This window comes from Rhinichthys klamathensis, unplaced genomic scaffold, assembly GCF_029890125.1.
Source record: "Rhinichthys klamathensis goyatoka isolate OS25496 unplaced genomic scaffold, OSU_Roscu_1.1 h1tg000534l_1, whole genome shotgun sequence".
NCBI lineage: Eukaryota > Metazoa > Chordata > Actinopteri > Cypriniformes > Leuciscidae > Rhinichthys > Rhinichthys klamathensis.
The window spans coordinates 103,466-120,862 of NW_026607010.1; the positions used below are offsets into that span (position 1 = coordinate 103,466).

The 17,397-nt window shown below is 37.6% G+C and overlaps 1 protein-coding gene across 4 annotated transcripts in view; it reads right to left on the reverse strand.

The window, feature by feature from the left end:
• Positions 1-16,358, reverse strand: part of pard3ab (par-3 family cell polarity regulator alpha, b) — a 91,789-nt gene extending 75,431 nt beyond the window's left edge. For 2 of the 4 annotated variants that reach the window (XM_056238731.1, XM_056238729.1), the window contains exon 1: positions 16,008-16,358. In XM_056238731.1, the coding sequence (XP_056094706.1) occupies positions 16,008-16,127 (120 nt within the window). In that variant the 5' untranslated portion in view covers positions 16,128-16,358. The remainder of the gene's footprint in view (positions 1-16,007) is intronic. The other 2 variants (XM_056238730.1, XM_056238728.1) reach the window with 1 other exon arrangement.
• Between the last annotated feature and the right edge of the window lie 1,039 nt (positions 16,359-17,397).

A 17,397-nucleotide genomic window follows, 5' to 3' on the forward strand; every position in this document is an offset into this window, starting at 1 on the left:
GAACAGAATGGGTTTACTGTTACGACATGGAAGAAAGCACAGAAACAGGGAAGGTGAATTCAGGACAGGATAAGGACTTGGCCAAAAATAATCAACATCCGTGGTTTGGGAATATTTTGGATACAGGAGAGATGATGTAGTATCATCACAGAGCCAGGTAACATGCAAGACCTGTCGTTGAAGCAAAACAGAGAAGGGCCCGTTCACACAGAACGCACTGTTGCGGTTAAAAACACGAGACGTGTTTTTTTTTTACAAGTTGAACTTCTTTTACTGCCGCGGAGAACACAGTGTCACTGTGAGTGCAGTGGCCAAAGACGTCAGTCTAGTGTGTTTACAGAGAAAAACAAAGGCACATTCGGAACCAAAAACCGATAATACAGGCATTTGTGAACTGAAAAACAGAACAAAAAAAAGTTCAAAAAGGCATAAAGAAATAACCGCCACCATCAAGTAACAAATATCATAAAAAATTGCAATATTGATAAAAAAAAAGAAATTTGCATCACAAAAGTATTTTTTTGTAGTAGTAAACACCATAATTTGATTCATTGACGTGATCCTATAACGTTCAATTAGAAATTCTATAATTAAAATTGACTGGAGATTGATTTGAATTGGAGATTTGAATCACTTTAAAAAAAAAATCCATTTTAATAAGATTCAAAATATAAAATTGAATAAGATTCAACAGGAAAGGAGATTTGAGAAGAGATTCAAAATGCTGTATTATTCATGTCAGGCCAGTAGTTGACAATGTCACTTTGTAAAGAAACACTAGTCTGAACATGTAATACGCATGCCCATGCCATCAACGTTTTCACAAATTCACGTTTTTGTAGTTTACATGGACAAAAACTTGCACTTTGAAACCCATTTTCCCCACAAAATGCTGTTGTTGTTTAAATGAACGGCCAAAACGCATTAAAAAGTTTCCCATTTGTAGTTGAAAACAGTGTTGTGTAAACACACTCCTTATAATCATATTATAATCACACAAAAAAAATCTGTGTGCGGTCAATGCAACTTACTCCCTCATACTTCGGTCTCTCTCAATTGCCATTTGGTTGAAATTATAGGAAAAAATTAAAAGCATAAATATCAAGATTACACACTGAATATTGTGAAAACGCAATTAATCCCAAACCTGCACTCAAATAAAGGTTTTTTATTGGCATCTATGGTTCCACGAAGAACCTTTAACATCCATGATGGCACCTTTCCATTCCACAAAGCGTTCTTTATAGTGGATAAAGGTCCTTTACACGAATAAAAAAATGGATCTTTTCAGAATTGATCACTGAAAGGTTTTTTGAGGAACCAAAAATGATTCTTCTTTTGCATCACTGCAAAAAAAAAAAACTTTTTGGAACCTTTATTTTTAAGAGAGTGTACAATAAAATCTATAATAAAGTATTTCCCATCATAATAATAATAATAATAATAATAATGAATAAACCACCTTGTGTTTGCAAGTTCAGTTCAATAATAAAATGTTTCCTTGTTATCATGATTTGGGTGCTTTTTCACAGTGAATCATTTAAACAATTAGGCTATTAATTAATTTATCCACAAAACAAGTAATTATACCAACCAAGGCTTAAAACACTTTGAAAATCGCACCCAAATCTCTGAACCTTTGGCCCACTCTCCCCTTCATAAGCATATCTGTACACCAGCACAGTGAAGCAAATCCCTGTAGCACAGCTGCACTCTTACATAACCCACACACACACAATGCTGTCTGATGTTTTCACATTTCTGCATTTTATTCTTTCATTCGGTCATTCTTTGTCCAATGTTTTAGAACAGATGACAATGAATGAACCCATAAACTCGCTCTCCATCCGAGCTGCTCTTCCCCAGAACGCACATACACACACAGTCAAACTCATTTCAGCTAGACTCAATTAAGTCACATCCATTAATGCCTCGTCTAACAGTTAAAAATAGAACGTCGGTTAACACTCATCCGTCTTCAGCTGGATCCGCAGGCAGGACAGACTCACAAAATGACTTAACCTTGTAAAACCAGTCACAGGTTCAGCACAGAAACACCAGTCCAGCAGAAATGCAATATCACTCAAAAACGATAAATATGTCATTATTGAAACAGGTTGAACAAAACACACTTTTTCTCCTGTGGAACACAAAATGGCATGTAAGAATATCCCAGTCACTTAATAAAAGTGAATGAGGAGTGGGGCTGTCAAGCTTCAAAAAAGACCCAAAAGCACCATATAGCCTATGAATTATGCGTAATTGTTACATTTTGTGTGGCGAAGAAAATTCAAGTCGTTATTCACTGAAAATCTTGACCAAGCACAGTCATTTTTTGCAAAAACTTCATTAGTAGTAAAACGGGGACATTCGCAATTTGTGTAAAATATTTTTTTTCATAAACATTTCAAAAGTTAACGGTATATGTCACCGTACAGACAAACCGATAAAAAATCTTCGCAATTTTGTCTACATAAATTAAAAATAAACACTAAAAGCAATTGTTTTAAATGTGAATTTAAACAAGTGAATTTAGGCATCGCAATATTATAATGTACAATATGAAAAATGAATATTGATTTTGAGATCTGCAAAATTTTAATTTAAGAGTGTTGTTAAATGATTTGTGTTTTTAAAGAAAAACTTCAAGTAAGCATTAGATGACAAAAAAGGTCATCTAAATGTTAAAAAATGGAGGGAAAATGAGCATGCACAATTAAATCAACTGACATGGTATCAATATATTGTGCATCCCGATTCATACATTAAAAGCATTTGAAAAGTAAACGAAGGCTTCATATAACAAAACAGACATTTTTTAAATCTGTTAGTTTTAATAGAAATGAGCCCCTGGGACATAAAAGTGCCCATATAGCTGACGAAACACCTGTATATACACTGAATCCTGTATGTTTATACAAACACTTGAAGCTGCTTATAGCAGAAAGCTGCCGTCTTTGACTATTCCAGCGACATTAGAGCTGATGTTTTAAATATCGTGACAAAGATCTTACAGACACAACCATATAAAGACACAATCCCTCCATCTCTCCCTCTCTCGCACACACACTCACACAGCCGGAGATTCACACAAATGCAAAAACCGTGCTGCTAAAAGCCGTCTCCAGAGGAATAAGTCCTTGGTGAGCTTCATGCAGCCTGAAATACCCCTCTGTGGATCTCATGCTATTCAGAATAGCTTGGCACCCAGATAAACAACTTGCACAAACACACACACTGTGTTCACTTGTATGGGCAGGCTTTGCCACTCTTTTGGGGACAAGTTCTGAATAGGTACCCAAAAGAACAGCATAACCTGTCAAAACTAGTAACAAATGTTCATAATTGGACAAAATAAGGTCTTATTTTATATCTGCAAATTACAATAAGCATTTTAGTTATAGTTCACAGACTTCACACTGATACATACTAATAACACCATGATATTTTAGTAATCGTAGCTTATTGCAAGAAAATAAATGGAAATGGAAATTACTGGCAATAATATATATAAAAAGTAATATGTGTATTTCCTAAACATGAAGGTGCAGGGTCGTTCTGACATTTACACCTAAACAGACACTGAATGTTTGACCACTAACCAAGTGAATCACGTGGGTCTGTGCTGCCCATCTATAATGAGTGACTGTCACTTTAAGAAGCATTGAACCAATGAACTCATTCGTGTATGTGACCCACAGCAGTACTGAGAACTTTACACCACAGTTGTGTCCACACTGCTATTTTACAGGCATATGCATTTATGTCAGTTGTGTTCTGTGGGGTTTAAAACACAATTTTACATTGTAACAATTGGCCATGATGACTTGCAGTAATATCAAGAATGCCCTCAAGTACAGAAAGAGGATCCATAAATGTCACAACTCTGTCCATAAATTCACCCAATTCTTCACATTAGATCGGAGATGATCTTTCTGTAAACGTAACAGCTATTTAAGTGTTCTCTTAACATATGCCAAAAAAAATGTACCTATACCCAGGGCCAGGGCTTGACATTAACACCCGCCAACCCGCCAAATGCGGGTGGATTTTGCTCGTGGCGGGTAACACAGTCACTTCAACTAGCCACTTTGGCGGGTTGAATAATTGTAGTCTTTTCAAAAGGCATCTGAAGCGCACTGGCTGCGTGGCGTGCGCGTCTCCGCTGCGTGGTGTGTCCGTTTTTATTTCGGCTCCCATGTTAACAGGTTAGAACTTGCACACTGCCTGCGTGACGCGCGTCTCGAGCCGCGCCGAAAACGCGTGCATGCTAGAAAAAAAACCGACGCCTATTTCTCACGCGACACGCAAGCCTGTTGGAAGCGTTTCCAGGCTAAATAGAATAGGAAAATATGTCATGTTGACACGAACACATATTAATAAATGGCATTTTTATGTTTGAAAGTCCATAGGTTTTGGCAAATGCAGATATAATTTAAAAAAAATCAAATATTGCACCTGTCAATACAGAACGAAATATTCTTATAGCCTATTTTGCCGTCTATGCTGCAACGCCCGAATCCCGAGATAGCCCTCCATGTACGTTACCAGCAGACACCAGTCAGACACGTTTCTGCTGTGCAAAGACACAGAAAACGCAACGTGTAACAAAGAATTTCCCATCGGGGCTCAATAAAGTAATTCTGATTCTGATATTTAAACAGACAGTGTTTCTAATGCTAAAGGTTTTTTCAGTTTATTTTTTTATATTTTTTATTAATCTTCTACATCCATGCACCACTTTTATTATGCAATAAGAAGCTATGTCTTCATCTTAATACATGGTTTTATAGGAGCTTTAAAGGAGCTTTACACACAACCTTATCAGAGCTAATGATAATGACCTGTATTGTTATACCTAGTCTTGATTTGCGTGTGTACGGTGGTTTTACATTTAAAAGGATTGTAAATCTTGTTCAAGTAAATTTTAGCACGCCATAGTCAACTTTAATCAGGTAATTTCACAACAACAAAAATGTGGCTAGTAAAAATGCTGTGTGGCTAGTAACTTTGGAAAACCACTAGCCACATTGGCTAGTGAGCAAAAAAGTTAATGTCAAGCCCTGCCCAGGGCTGTACGTCAATGTTTTTGCTCATATCACTGGTGCTACAGAGGTTGAAAGTTTTGTAGCACAGGCCACAGAATTGTAGCACAAGTCTGTTACCATCTCTGAAAACAACCACACATAGTTCAGTTCATCAGTTCAAAATGTACAGTAACTGAAACAATATAATGTTCCACACAGGGCACACAAAATACAAAGCCTAACAAGAAATGTTTTCACACAACATTTTTTTTTTTTTTTTTTTTTACAAAAATGGCAGACTGCAGGAACGTAACCACCTGCTTAAATTACATTTTTTAATTAGTTTAGTTTCTAAAGGCCAATATCACTAATCGCAATCCAAACAACATCCATCTGTTTTGGTTGAGCACTACAAATCGTTAGAAAGTTCCACAGTTTTATTATAAAGTATTAAATTATTATGAAAAAAAATCTGTGACTATCAGGTCAGGAGATCTTGTGCATCCACTGGGAGACAAAAAAAAACTCACTTCTCTACACAGGAGAAAACCCTGGATTCGCAATCGCATATGTTGTTTACTTCAAAATTTCTTTAGAGAAAAATATTACTTTTCCTATTTTTGAATACATTAGTGAATACATTAAACACATGTAAAATAACGTCTGTTGCCTTCATACGCGTAGCTGGAGGGCATCCTCTTTGTGCATAGTGAGACTTGGAGAAGTCATAAAACTTATGATGTTCCAGGTAGAGCCCTGCACGGGCCTCAAATCTAGGCCCTAGCCCGGCCCTGCCCCGAGACGCTCAGGCCCTAGCCCGGCCCGTGTCCGACAGCTCATCAGAATGATCAGCCCGAGTCCGACCCGAGCCCGTAAAAAAAAAAAAGAAAAAAAAAGAAAGATAAACAGCCTGACCTATGTTGCAGTCAGTAAACCAGATATATTTTGTTTTCAATGGCAAAGTATTTACCGGTAAGTTTATTTTCATTTCTTTATAAAGTTAATTAAGAAAAAACAACAAAAAAAATTATGACGACCAAGCAGCCGACAGCGAGTTAAACATGTTTGATCCATTGATTGATTTATAGCCTCTCAAATCAACACTTTACTTGGCTACAATAAAATCCATAGATATAAAACAACTTAAGCATATCACACAGACAGTTAACGTTAGTTTAAACGTTTATTGTCATTTTTGAAAAGCTGAGGCAAACTGCTCTGCTGCTCAGTCGCAACAGCGCTCGCAAACTAAATGAATTTATAATATAGGCTACAATACAGAGAATGCAATCTAAACAAATCAAATAAATTACATTAAAACAAACATGCAGGTTATCTTACCTCAAAAATCAAGTCTTCACTACAGAACATGGCCATTTCCAATAGTTTCCAACAGACTCATGAAAATAAAGTCCAATCAAACAAAAAACAACCTCCTCCTAACATGGCTAAGAACAGTCTCAGAGCATCGTGAAGAAAAAGCACAGCATCCACAGTGGAAGGTTTTAATCCAGTCGTACTTTTTCCAGCTGCGCTGAAGTCACGCTCGCTGCCATAGTGGGACACTAGAACGAGCCGGTCGCGCGAATCTCAGATCGCGCTGCCGGGAAACCTGTGTGTGTGTGTGTGTGCGTGAGCGTGAGCATGAGCAGACTGTCATGTGTCAGTCATATGTCAGTGTGATAGGTTATAAAACGTCTTTCTATGTTTGCTTTTCAATCGTCATCTTCTCATGTTTTATTTTAATTAATGTCTAAAATAGGCTATAAAAAAGATAAGCCTAAAACAGGCCCGAGGCCCGGCCCGCGTGTGAACTATGACGTGAAAATTGGCCCGAAGCCCGGCCCTAGGAGCATAAATAAGTCGGGGCCCGTCGGGCTCGGGCTGAAATGCAGGCCTCTAGTTCCAGGAAATCATTTATATGGATAAAGACATCCAGAGATTGCTGCGGCAGAATAAAACGCAGATAGAGACGTTTTGACCGATGAAACATGAAGACAAAAAACATGATTTCAACAATATTTTTCTAGACATCTTGGGTATTTTCATAAGAATAAAGTATGCAATGCTATAAGTGACAAAAATTCACAGCACTTGCAGAGATGGAGCAGCATTTACTGCAAACCGATCGATCGATCCGCTCTGATATCAGTGCATTTTGCGATTCCGGTTTAAATTCGGTTAATCGTGCAGCCCTAGATTAACCTCACAAACAAACAAGCATGCAACAAAAACTCCTGTATCCAAGCGTGCTACTGTGGTTAATTTATTAAATGGCAAAAAACTAATTTCTTCGTATTCATATATGTCGGACTGTACTAATATTCCTTCTCACACAAATTAAGATTAAAAGAGCATATTATCGAGTAAAAAAAAAGACTTCACACGGTTCCTTGCAGGGACGTGCACAGGGGGGTTGCTCAGGTTGCCCGGGCAACTGCCCATATGCCGTTCTCGACTCAGGTTGCCCTTTCGAAAAAAGAAAAAAAAATCGTACAATGGATGCAGAATTTCATGTAGGCCTAGATAAAAAAAAAAATCGCAAAGCCTGATTCACTTCCATTCGGGCACCGAAAGTGAAAGTCAGTAGGGGAAGGGCAAACTGTTTACATGGCAGCAGCGCTGCACGCGACCGGTGCATATTCTGCGTAGCCTAATGGTGTGTTCACACCGAACGCGAATAGAGCGTCAAATACGCGTCTATCGCGTCTAGTTAGACGCTTGAACATTCGCTCGAGTTAAAATTTTTCAACTTGCGCGGAAGACATTCGCGGCAAAACGCGTCGCCCAATTCGCGTCATACGCAACGCCCGGTGCGAATGATGCGTCTATTCGCGTCTTTGCATTGACTTTGCATGTAATCTACTCGCGCAAATAATTAAATTCGCGTTCGGTGTGAACACACCATAAGGCCGTGTGTCCACCAAAGCGTTTTTCCACGCGCCTGGCGTATGTTTTCAATTGTTTTCAATGGGAGCGCCACGTTTTTAGGCGCTGAACTTTTTTTCACGCTGAAGCGCCGAGCGCGTTTATACTGGTCGCCGAGAGTTGAAAAATGTTCAACTTTGGATAAAACGCAGCGCTCATCACAGTCACTTTTTACCCAGCCGTCCAATCACAGTGACGGAGGGGCGGGGCTAATACCACACCGACCAACTGTCACAACATTCTTTCAGTACAACGACATCAACCAGCAGAGCTAACCGAACAAAATGGATGAAAAATAAATTTAGTATGAAACAAATTACTGGTGTAGTAAACTTGCTCTGTCATTCACCTGGTACAGCACTGCACTTGCGATTACGTCCCGTGAGACATGAGTCACGATAGAAGAGCTCAAAGACTTGTAGAAGGAAGCTAAAATGACATGGTTGCTTAGAAAATGTGTTTATCTCACTTTTGATTTAGTTAACATTACTGGTTAGGTTTATGAAAGGTGCAAGTACTTATTTTTAAATGCAAAAAAGCATTACCTGGACATTTCCTTTCCAAACTGCCGCAATACGTAGAACAACCAACTTAATGAAATGCTGCCAGATCAACGTTCATCTGTTTAGCATAAAACTGAACATGCTTGTTAGCGCAACACAATATTTAGCAGAAATGTCGCCACAGGCACGTTTTCCCCAATGTTTTCTGAAAGGTTATAGCTGAGAGTTTCTCCAAAGAAAGTTTAGCAAGAGGCTGAGGGTTTCTTTCCACAGGGAACTTACTAACACACTGTGTTTTCCAAAATACATCTAGTACACCAACAGCGTCATTCCCTGTGGAGAAATCTAGGATTCAGTAGAAATAGGAGGATCTACCCCACCCCCCAAAAAAGAGGAAGCCAATCACAACTCAAGGTCAAGATTTTCCTATGCCACAAAACATTACAAAAACACAACATTCAAAACGTAAACTGACAGATGTTTTCAATCCACACTTATAGGTTATACTTCAGCTAAAAGTTTCTTTCTTTTTTTCCCCCTTTTACAGCAATAACAATAAGTACAAATATAAGCTTTACGGTAAGACGAAACCTCTGGTGGCCTGGAGCGCAGAGCCTAGTTGTGTCAGGAGGATTGGGAATCACCTAGAACACCAAGCTAATGAGACCTGGGCCTCGTAGGTTACCTGTTAAAGCTACACCCATTATATATATATATATATATATATATATATATATATATAGAGAGAGAGAGAGAGAGAGAGAGAGAGAGAGAGAGAGAGAGAGAGAGAGAGAGAGAGAGAGAGAGAGAGAGAGAGAGAGAGAGAGAGAGAGAAATTTATATTATTAAAATTGTACAAAACTAAATTAATTGTTTCACATCAAATTCATGTCATAGTTTTAGCACTATGAGCATGTTGAATATATATAGCAGTGTTTCAGCAACTTCTTCAGGGTTTTCATATCACTTTTCTCAAAGGATGTCTAAAAAGCATAACTAATAATTCTCATTTATAAAATCTTAATTTAATCAACGTTTTAAAATGTTATCAATAGAGGGAATTGATTTTTCACTTTCCCGCCGGAACACGCCCCCCTCAGCCGGACTGAGTGGCAGAAGAGCTGCTGCGTGGCTGGAGTTAATAGGGGAAACTGCGAAAACGCGAGTAAAACAAACTATTATCAGTTTAAACTAAAAGTTGGACTCGATATAGTGTTCCTTGCAACTTATCAAAGATCCAGTGATCCATGGATATTGACATGCAGCCAGGAATCGTGTTTCCTGACATTTATATGTGCCTGATTTCGACGCCGGGGAAATAAATTAAGAAAATTTGCCTGTAAACGTTTTATATAAAAACAATATAGGTCTAAATCCAAATGATCACTTACATTAATGTTATACTGTATATCATCATATCGTCCAGCCCTAAAACTTGTATAGTTTTTTATCAGTGTTTATTTAAAAACATCCAATTATGCAGAATATAGTCTGTTCTGTAGCTTTTTGCAGTCTGTAAAAATATACAGTACCTCAGATTTCTGGTCAAATCTAGTTGTACAGTCAATCGCAAAGCTCTTTCCCGTTTTAGATGTGTTTTGTGTGTTTTTCACGGCATTCACGCTGAAAACAAATGCTGCCGCTCAGTCTTACTCTTTTTGCCACTTGTGGGCGTGACCGCATTCACTCCGGCCGACGGTGACGTCATGCGCATACCCTGCTCTATATAAAATATATTTATGTAACTTCTATTGTGCAGCACATATATCCTATATCATTCAGCAAGCTACAGAAACAATTCTTTATATTTTAAATATTGAATAAAATATTATGTATAATTTAAATACAAATTATAATAATATCTTCATACTAAAATTAAGATATTTATGATATTGGGTATATAATAAATGAATCACAATTAACAATCAACTCAAAATCAGAGCTCCTCCCAGTCATATTCAGATCACAACCATGATAGTTTTTTGTTTTAACCAATTCTTTATTAGATCCTTATAGCACACAATTCCTCATTTTTTTAGGCTTCAGTTCTGCTTTTGAAACAATTCAGTGGCTTCTGGCTTGTGTAACTATTTTTCTGTGTCAGTGTGACAGCTGAGCCCTCCGTCTACTCACTCACTCACATTAGAGATATTACAGATACAGACACCCTCCGTAAGATGAGTGAGAGAGAATCAACTTTATTTGAAGCGTATTAAGTCATCGGATCAAAGTGAACACTCAGCAGTGATTACTACAATCTATAGGAGTCAAAATCTGCTAAGGGGTAATTAAATGTAACAATCATGTAAAAAACGTGTTACAGTATCGATGATTGTAGTTCTAATATTCCAGGGGTGAATATTTGCTGTTTGGGTGATTATAAAATGCGCTGGAGACTTTCGAAATGCTTTTTGTGTAGGTCATTATACGTATTTTATGGAATTATGAAGTTTATTTCGTGGCTCAAATAAATTAAATGTTAGAGACTGAGTAAATTTGTTGAATTTTGAAAATCAGGTTCCTTTTTTTCTTTTTCAATTTTACCAGGAAAGGGGATTTGATGCACAAAGTTGTTGTTTTTTTAATCTAATAAACCGCTAATAACAAAAATCTTTTTTAACCCATGAAAATGCAGATCCTGTTGTAAACAATAGTGAAATACATTTTTACAACTGCTGTTCCATTAATACCCTTTAGCAGATGGACTTTTCCCACGCTGACCTGAACTCATGTATGCATGACTCACTGAATGAGGGAAATATGCTGTACTTCCCTCTGCGTTCAAATGTATAGAAATCCAATATTCTACTAAACGTTTGATCAATTTCGGTCTTATTATGCATGCATTTCTCAAACAGCATGTCAACAAAAAAGATTTCAAGCTGCTGACAGCAAAATGACAGAGAAAAAGCACCATAATACAAAAAAGATAGTCAGAAAGAATCCACTTCTATAGGCACAGCTGCTGCATGAACACTTGCGTCTGAAAACCTGCCAACACACTGCAACAGACCAGAGGAGAGATCAGCTGGGATAGCTCCATTTCATATGCAAGATTACATTAAATGCTCTTGTTTTCAGTTTGATGCCTTTCCATATTTCTTTTGTAAATCTGTTGTCATATTCTAGTTCACTGTGATCCAAACAGGGATTATAGGGCCCATCCAATACAGCACACACATACACACAGACTAATAACCCTTCAAATTTAAAACTTACAGAGATTATAAACAGAAAGGAATAATGTGTGCTGGTGCTCTGATGGATAATAATTCCAGACAACAAACCGAACCCCACAGTCTCACACAGAACACCTCCGTTTGTGTGTTTGGTTCAAAGAGCGGCTGAAAGAAAGAAAGAAAAAAAGGCGAGCTGAATGTAGTTAAAGAGTAGCAGAGGTATTTGGAGAAAGCAAATGGAAAGAGTGACAATATAACAGAACCAAGGACACCGCAGATCACACATTCACTAACACCGTCCCTGTTTCTGCCCGTCTTTCTCTCTCAGAGCACAGACACCGTTTTTAATTATTCACATGACTCCATTTCCTGCATGTGATAAACTACAAATGGACATCAGCATATCAGCTCCATCACAACAGCACTCCACTTCCCTGTAATAAAGCAACATCACACAACGACACTCCACACACCATCACAATTTCAGCTAAATGATCTCAACAACACCCCAAACATGCCACATCATCATACTGACGTTAGTTTCCCCTCATAATAACAACACTCCAAATCAGCATAATATCAGCTAATTCTAAAATATTAAAATATTTACAAATATTTAAGAAACCATATGGAGACCATAACACATTACAAAAATGTCTCATTTGTTAACATAACTTAATGCAATAATGCATGAAATTAAATGAACAATATTTTTTTACAGCATTTATTTTAAAAGAAACAACATTTGATTTTTAAAATATATTAGTAAAATGCTGAGATTAATATTAAATACATTTGATAAATGTCAAGTATTGTTCATGTTAACTAATGTTAACAAATTAAACCTGATTGTAAAGTGTTACCAAAATGATAAAATAACTAACCATTTTATCCATTTCAACCATATTAGCTGGTATTATAGCCTAGAGCTATAATGTAACCTCAAGACATGCTGTAAATGAAGCATTTTGGCTGGAAAATACATTGACTTCATCATTTATGAATCATCTTGATGCTTCTGTAACTTTCAGAAATTCTTGCTATTTTTGACAAAGCCTCTTCTATATAGCCTTTAGCTTTGGTGACATTTTTATCAGCGACAATGTTCAATATACAGATCACAATTCCAATTGTTTACGTTTTCAGCACAGGACAATTGACTCAAATTGGCTCAAACTTCTCAGACAGGCCATCCTTAAAGACCCACTCCGATGAAAATAATGTTTTTCTAGGTGTTAACATGTTCTTGTGGCATTTTTCTGATGTTAGAGGACATACCTTGAGAAAAATAAGCTCAAAGTTGTATTTCTGAGTATTTCTACATTCAAATGGCTGTGAATCAGTAGCAGACGATAAAATGCCGGCTAAAATAGACTGGAGTTGTGACGTAGTAACTCCACTGGGCGTCTCCACACGCGACGTCTTGGAGTGAAATAATGATCGGTGATCGGTGATAACTTTGATTAACTACGGATAATAATAATTAACGTGTATATAATACTGTTGCCCCACCGGTATTGGGGGTGTAAGCTAGCGGGAGAGACAGAGCTCTCAGCAACGGGCAGGGGGAGGGTCGTCTCCGTGCCAACGGCTCCGCCCACAACGCAGAGGCGAATTGCTAATGAGCTACTGCCGCTCTGCTGAAGCGAAGTCCCAGAAAACGGCACGGGTTTTGTGATTTTGGCTAAAAATGGCATAATCATAATTTAAAGACCACTGGGAATGTTTAAAAATAGCTAAAAATATGATCGGAGTGGGACTTTAACTCAGATTTGCCATAACAATAACACTCCATAAGAATATAATAACTGCTCCATTACAATAAAACTCTATATCATTATGACAAAACTCTACATCATCATAACAACAACTGTCATCATCACAGCACAACAGCAGATGTTCTCTTTAATAGCAAACAAAGTGGCAATAACTTTCATTTAACACGGAATCTTTCACAACACACAAACACACTCACAGGTGGCTAGCACTGTAAATACATGTAAACTATTCTGCTCATACGCTACTAAAGGAGAAAATTATTTATTCATGGGAACAAACATGCTTTTGTCTCGCTCACTCCTGCTCGTCCATATCGAGCTGAATCTCTGGGCCTCGGATCATTTAACTTTAAAAGCTGCGTATTGAACGCTATTACTCTAAGTGCTGCTGATTCTGAATCCTGATTTCCCACCGGCGCAAATCAGACTTTGAGGTATTCTGGGAGATCAACTAGTCCAAATGGTGGTCAAAACACAAGTCCAAGCTGTTAACGTCTATGTTCATCTCGGACACACATCTACTGAATAGACATTCTTGGATTCAATCGCAACGAAGTTAAATTCAGATTAAATACAAATCAATGCTTAGAATTAAAGTTATAAAATGAATTCAGTCAAGAGCAGAGAGTGATTTTCTTTGTCATTTCTTCTTTTATTAACATGACAGCAGCAGGAATATTAGACGCTGTCACTTTAAGAGTTTATGCACGGATCCAATATACTGTTACACAACATTGTTATCTTTCTCAACTAGGCCTATTTAACATTCCAAAACTGACAGTGTTTAACAATACTTGTCAAGACGGCATTTTGATATAATTTTGTGTGTATTTGACCATTTAGGCGTGTATCTGAAGCTCATAGTATACTTCGCTTATGCGCGTTCCACCCCATCTCGGAGCGCGCGCACAGGAGGCCGCCTAAGGAACAGTATCCTTTTCGTGGCTTAAAACGCTTTAAATAACACTGTTTAATATCAAGCACGTCCCGCAGTTTAGCAACAATAGACTGCATTTTACAACACTCACTTATTTGGCTGATTTGGATGTCAAGTTTGGGCTTTTATGGAGGAACGGAAGTGCACCGCTGAGAAGGAAAGGAAGGTGCGCGGGACGGAATGCAGCAGCGGCACAATAATCGTTTCACGTTGATAATCTTGTTTTCATATTCGTTGGTAGGCAAAAACGAAAATCAATTACGATATGGTGTTGAGTTGACTGTTGTTGACACAGAAAACGCATAAATCCGAGTCTGAGGACGTGAACAGCTCCAGGTAGAACTCTGCATAGCCTTACGGAACGCACTGATGATGTGTGACCGAATGCAATGATTGGATGAATATTTTTTGGTCCAGAAGATATAATGTACGTGTTTTAATATTTAGATCACTTCTATTATTGATTGCTATCAGGATGTGAAGAGAGTTTCAACCAGTATAACAAAAAGTGTTTATAAAATAAATTGCCTACCCTACCGTTAACTGGTTTATAAGGAAAAAAATAAATAAAATCACGCCATCTCAGCATGGTAGCGCCCATGAGGGGTCGACCCCTTATGTAGAATAAAACAACATTTCCAATTAGTCTAGACATGTCTAGAGTCTTGATATTTTTAAGCCCTGTTCATTTTGTGCATGTAAAAACTTTAAATTTGCAATATATATATATATATATAGGCCTATATATATATATATATATATATATATATATATATATATATATATATATATATAGAGAGAGAGAGAGAGAGAGAGAGAGAGAGAGAGAGAGAGAGAGAGAGAGAGAGAGAGAGAGAGAGAGAGAGAGAGAGAGAGAGAGAGAGAGAGAGAAAGCAAACTACTTGTTTTTTTTTTGCAGTTTAATCAACGAAGCTGAACGTCCAGAACTAGGCGCGCGTACAGTGAGCTCTGTCTCGCGCTACACAGACAGCTTTGTTGATTCCTCAACGACAGGGTTGCGGTTTTGTCGCGTCGCTCTCTTTAAGTGTAAAAATGTTGTAACCCGGTTTAGACGGTGCCAACCGTGTAGAAGTCATATCACAGTGATCACTGTTAGCCTAGCTGCAGCAGTAGCTCTCATTGAAACAAAGCGCAGGACTCACACACATATGAGAAAAGTTCAAGACTATTTTTTTTCATTAGAAATAGCATAAGGACGCGTCAGCTGCAGCAACCCGCCACATGTAAACAAAAAGTCGATGTACATGATATTGCACCCTGGTAAATAATGTCATTTCTAAAGGGTCCCAAAGTAGGGTAATAACATCTGAAACGTGGAGTAAACTTCGCTCTCTCTTATATTAGGCTACTTCATATTTGCCCGATTTCTTACTGGTTTCTAGCAATCTGCTGTAGACATTAAGAACAAAGAAGACGGCCCAACGCATTAAAAGAGGGTAAAAACGCACAAAGCTTTATTAACTTGTGAATAAATGCGTTCTTTCCCCCTGTTCAGTGGAGTTGAAGTGTCCGGACTGTCCCAATCCCTTCCCCCGCTCACTTACTCCGTCTCTACACCGCCATATTTGCAGCCCTCACCGGCGCAACTATGTTTCCAAAGCACAATCAGATGATACACTGAAACAGCAGCTCACCTTAGCGATCGCTCTCCTGTACCGCATCACGGCCTGCTGAACGAGCCAGTGCACTTTAATGTTGCCATCTCCGCAAGGAACCACGACCCGAGTTCTTCCAAAACACACCGTCACTTTCATAGTTCCAACTCTCCTTAGACCTTCCCGATTCCAAGGGAAACTCGGGATCAAAGGCTCCAGTGCTCTGATGCCCAGATCATTAATAATCTTTGGTTCAGCACCTTGACGGCTTACTGTAAGTTACAATCGGTACCCGTTCCGTTTCATCGCGGCGGCCGGGCGCTGTGTGGCGGTGTATGACCACCTGTTTAGTGTTTGGGATCTGTGTACGGGAACCCCGCCGTGTTCAGTCGGTTCGGGAGCAACAAAAACGAGCTTCTCGCGCCCTCTGGCGGTGGTAAATGTCACTGCTTGTACTTGGGATGACAACATGGTTTTTGTCTTTTTTTTCTTTTTTTTTCTCAGTTGTTTGCTGTTTTTGAAAAGTTTATAAATCATGTTTTAGGACCTCACATATATAGTGAAACATGTTAATATCAATTTGTGAGGGTTGGGTTGGGTCAGGTTTAAGGGTCAGGGGTCATCGCATTTATTAGATGCAGAAATGCAATCACAATCTCTTAAATCACAACATTGACTAAATTGATCTGACTTCAAATTAGAGCCTTGTGAACAAATCAAAGTCTCAGAGTTTGCATGGATAAGTATCTTAAAAGTTCAGTTAAGATCAAATGACCTTCGTATTCAAGTAAAACCTCAAATAACGCCTTTTATGCAATTATTGCTCAAGTAACAACCTCTCGAAATAATATAGTTATATGAAACTAACCTGCTGCATATACACAACTATGAACAGAGATTTAAGATTTCACTCCAACTTGAGACAGAAAAATACTTAAGGCTTGACTTAGAATTGGCCTTGGAAATACTTATGAAAAAAAAATTCAATTATGTCAGTATGAAAACGAAAATAAAATAAAGTGAAGGATTAAGTTTTCAATTTAATAATTTAAACATAAAAAATAAGTAGGCCTAAATCACTTTTTATATGGACAGATTAATATACATATATTTGTATAGGCTGTTTGTACTTTATTGTAAAGCGACCTTGAGTTTTCTGAAAGGCGCTATATAAAATAAATGTATTATTATTATTATTATTATTATATATGTGTATTAATCTGTCCATTTAAAAAGTGATTTATTTATTTACATTTTTATGTTTAGATTTTTTTTTTATTTAAATTTTATAATGTCTATTAATTATTTATAATTTTTATTTATTTGTTTGTTTAAAATTGGATTTCATTTAATTGTTTTGTTTTTTTAAAATATGAATTAAGTTTTAAATATGTTTAAAATTTAACTCATATTCTAAAATAAAAAATGC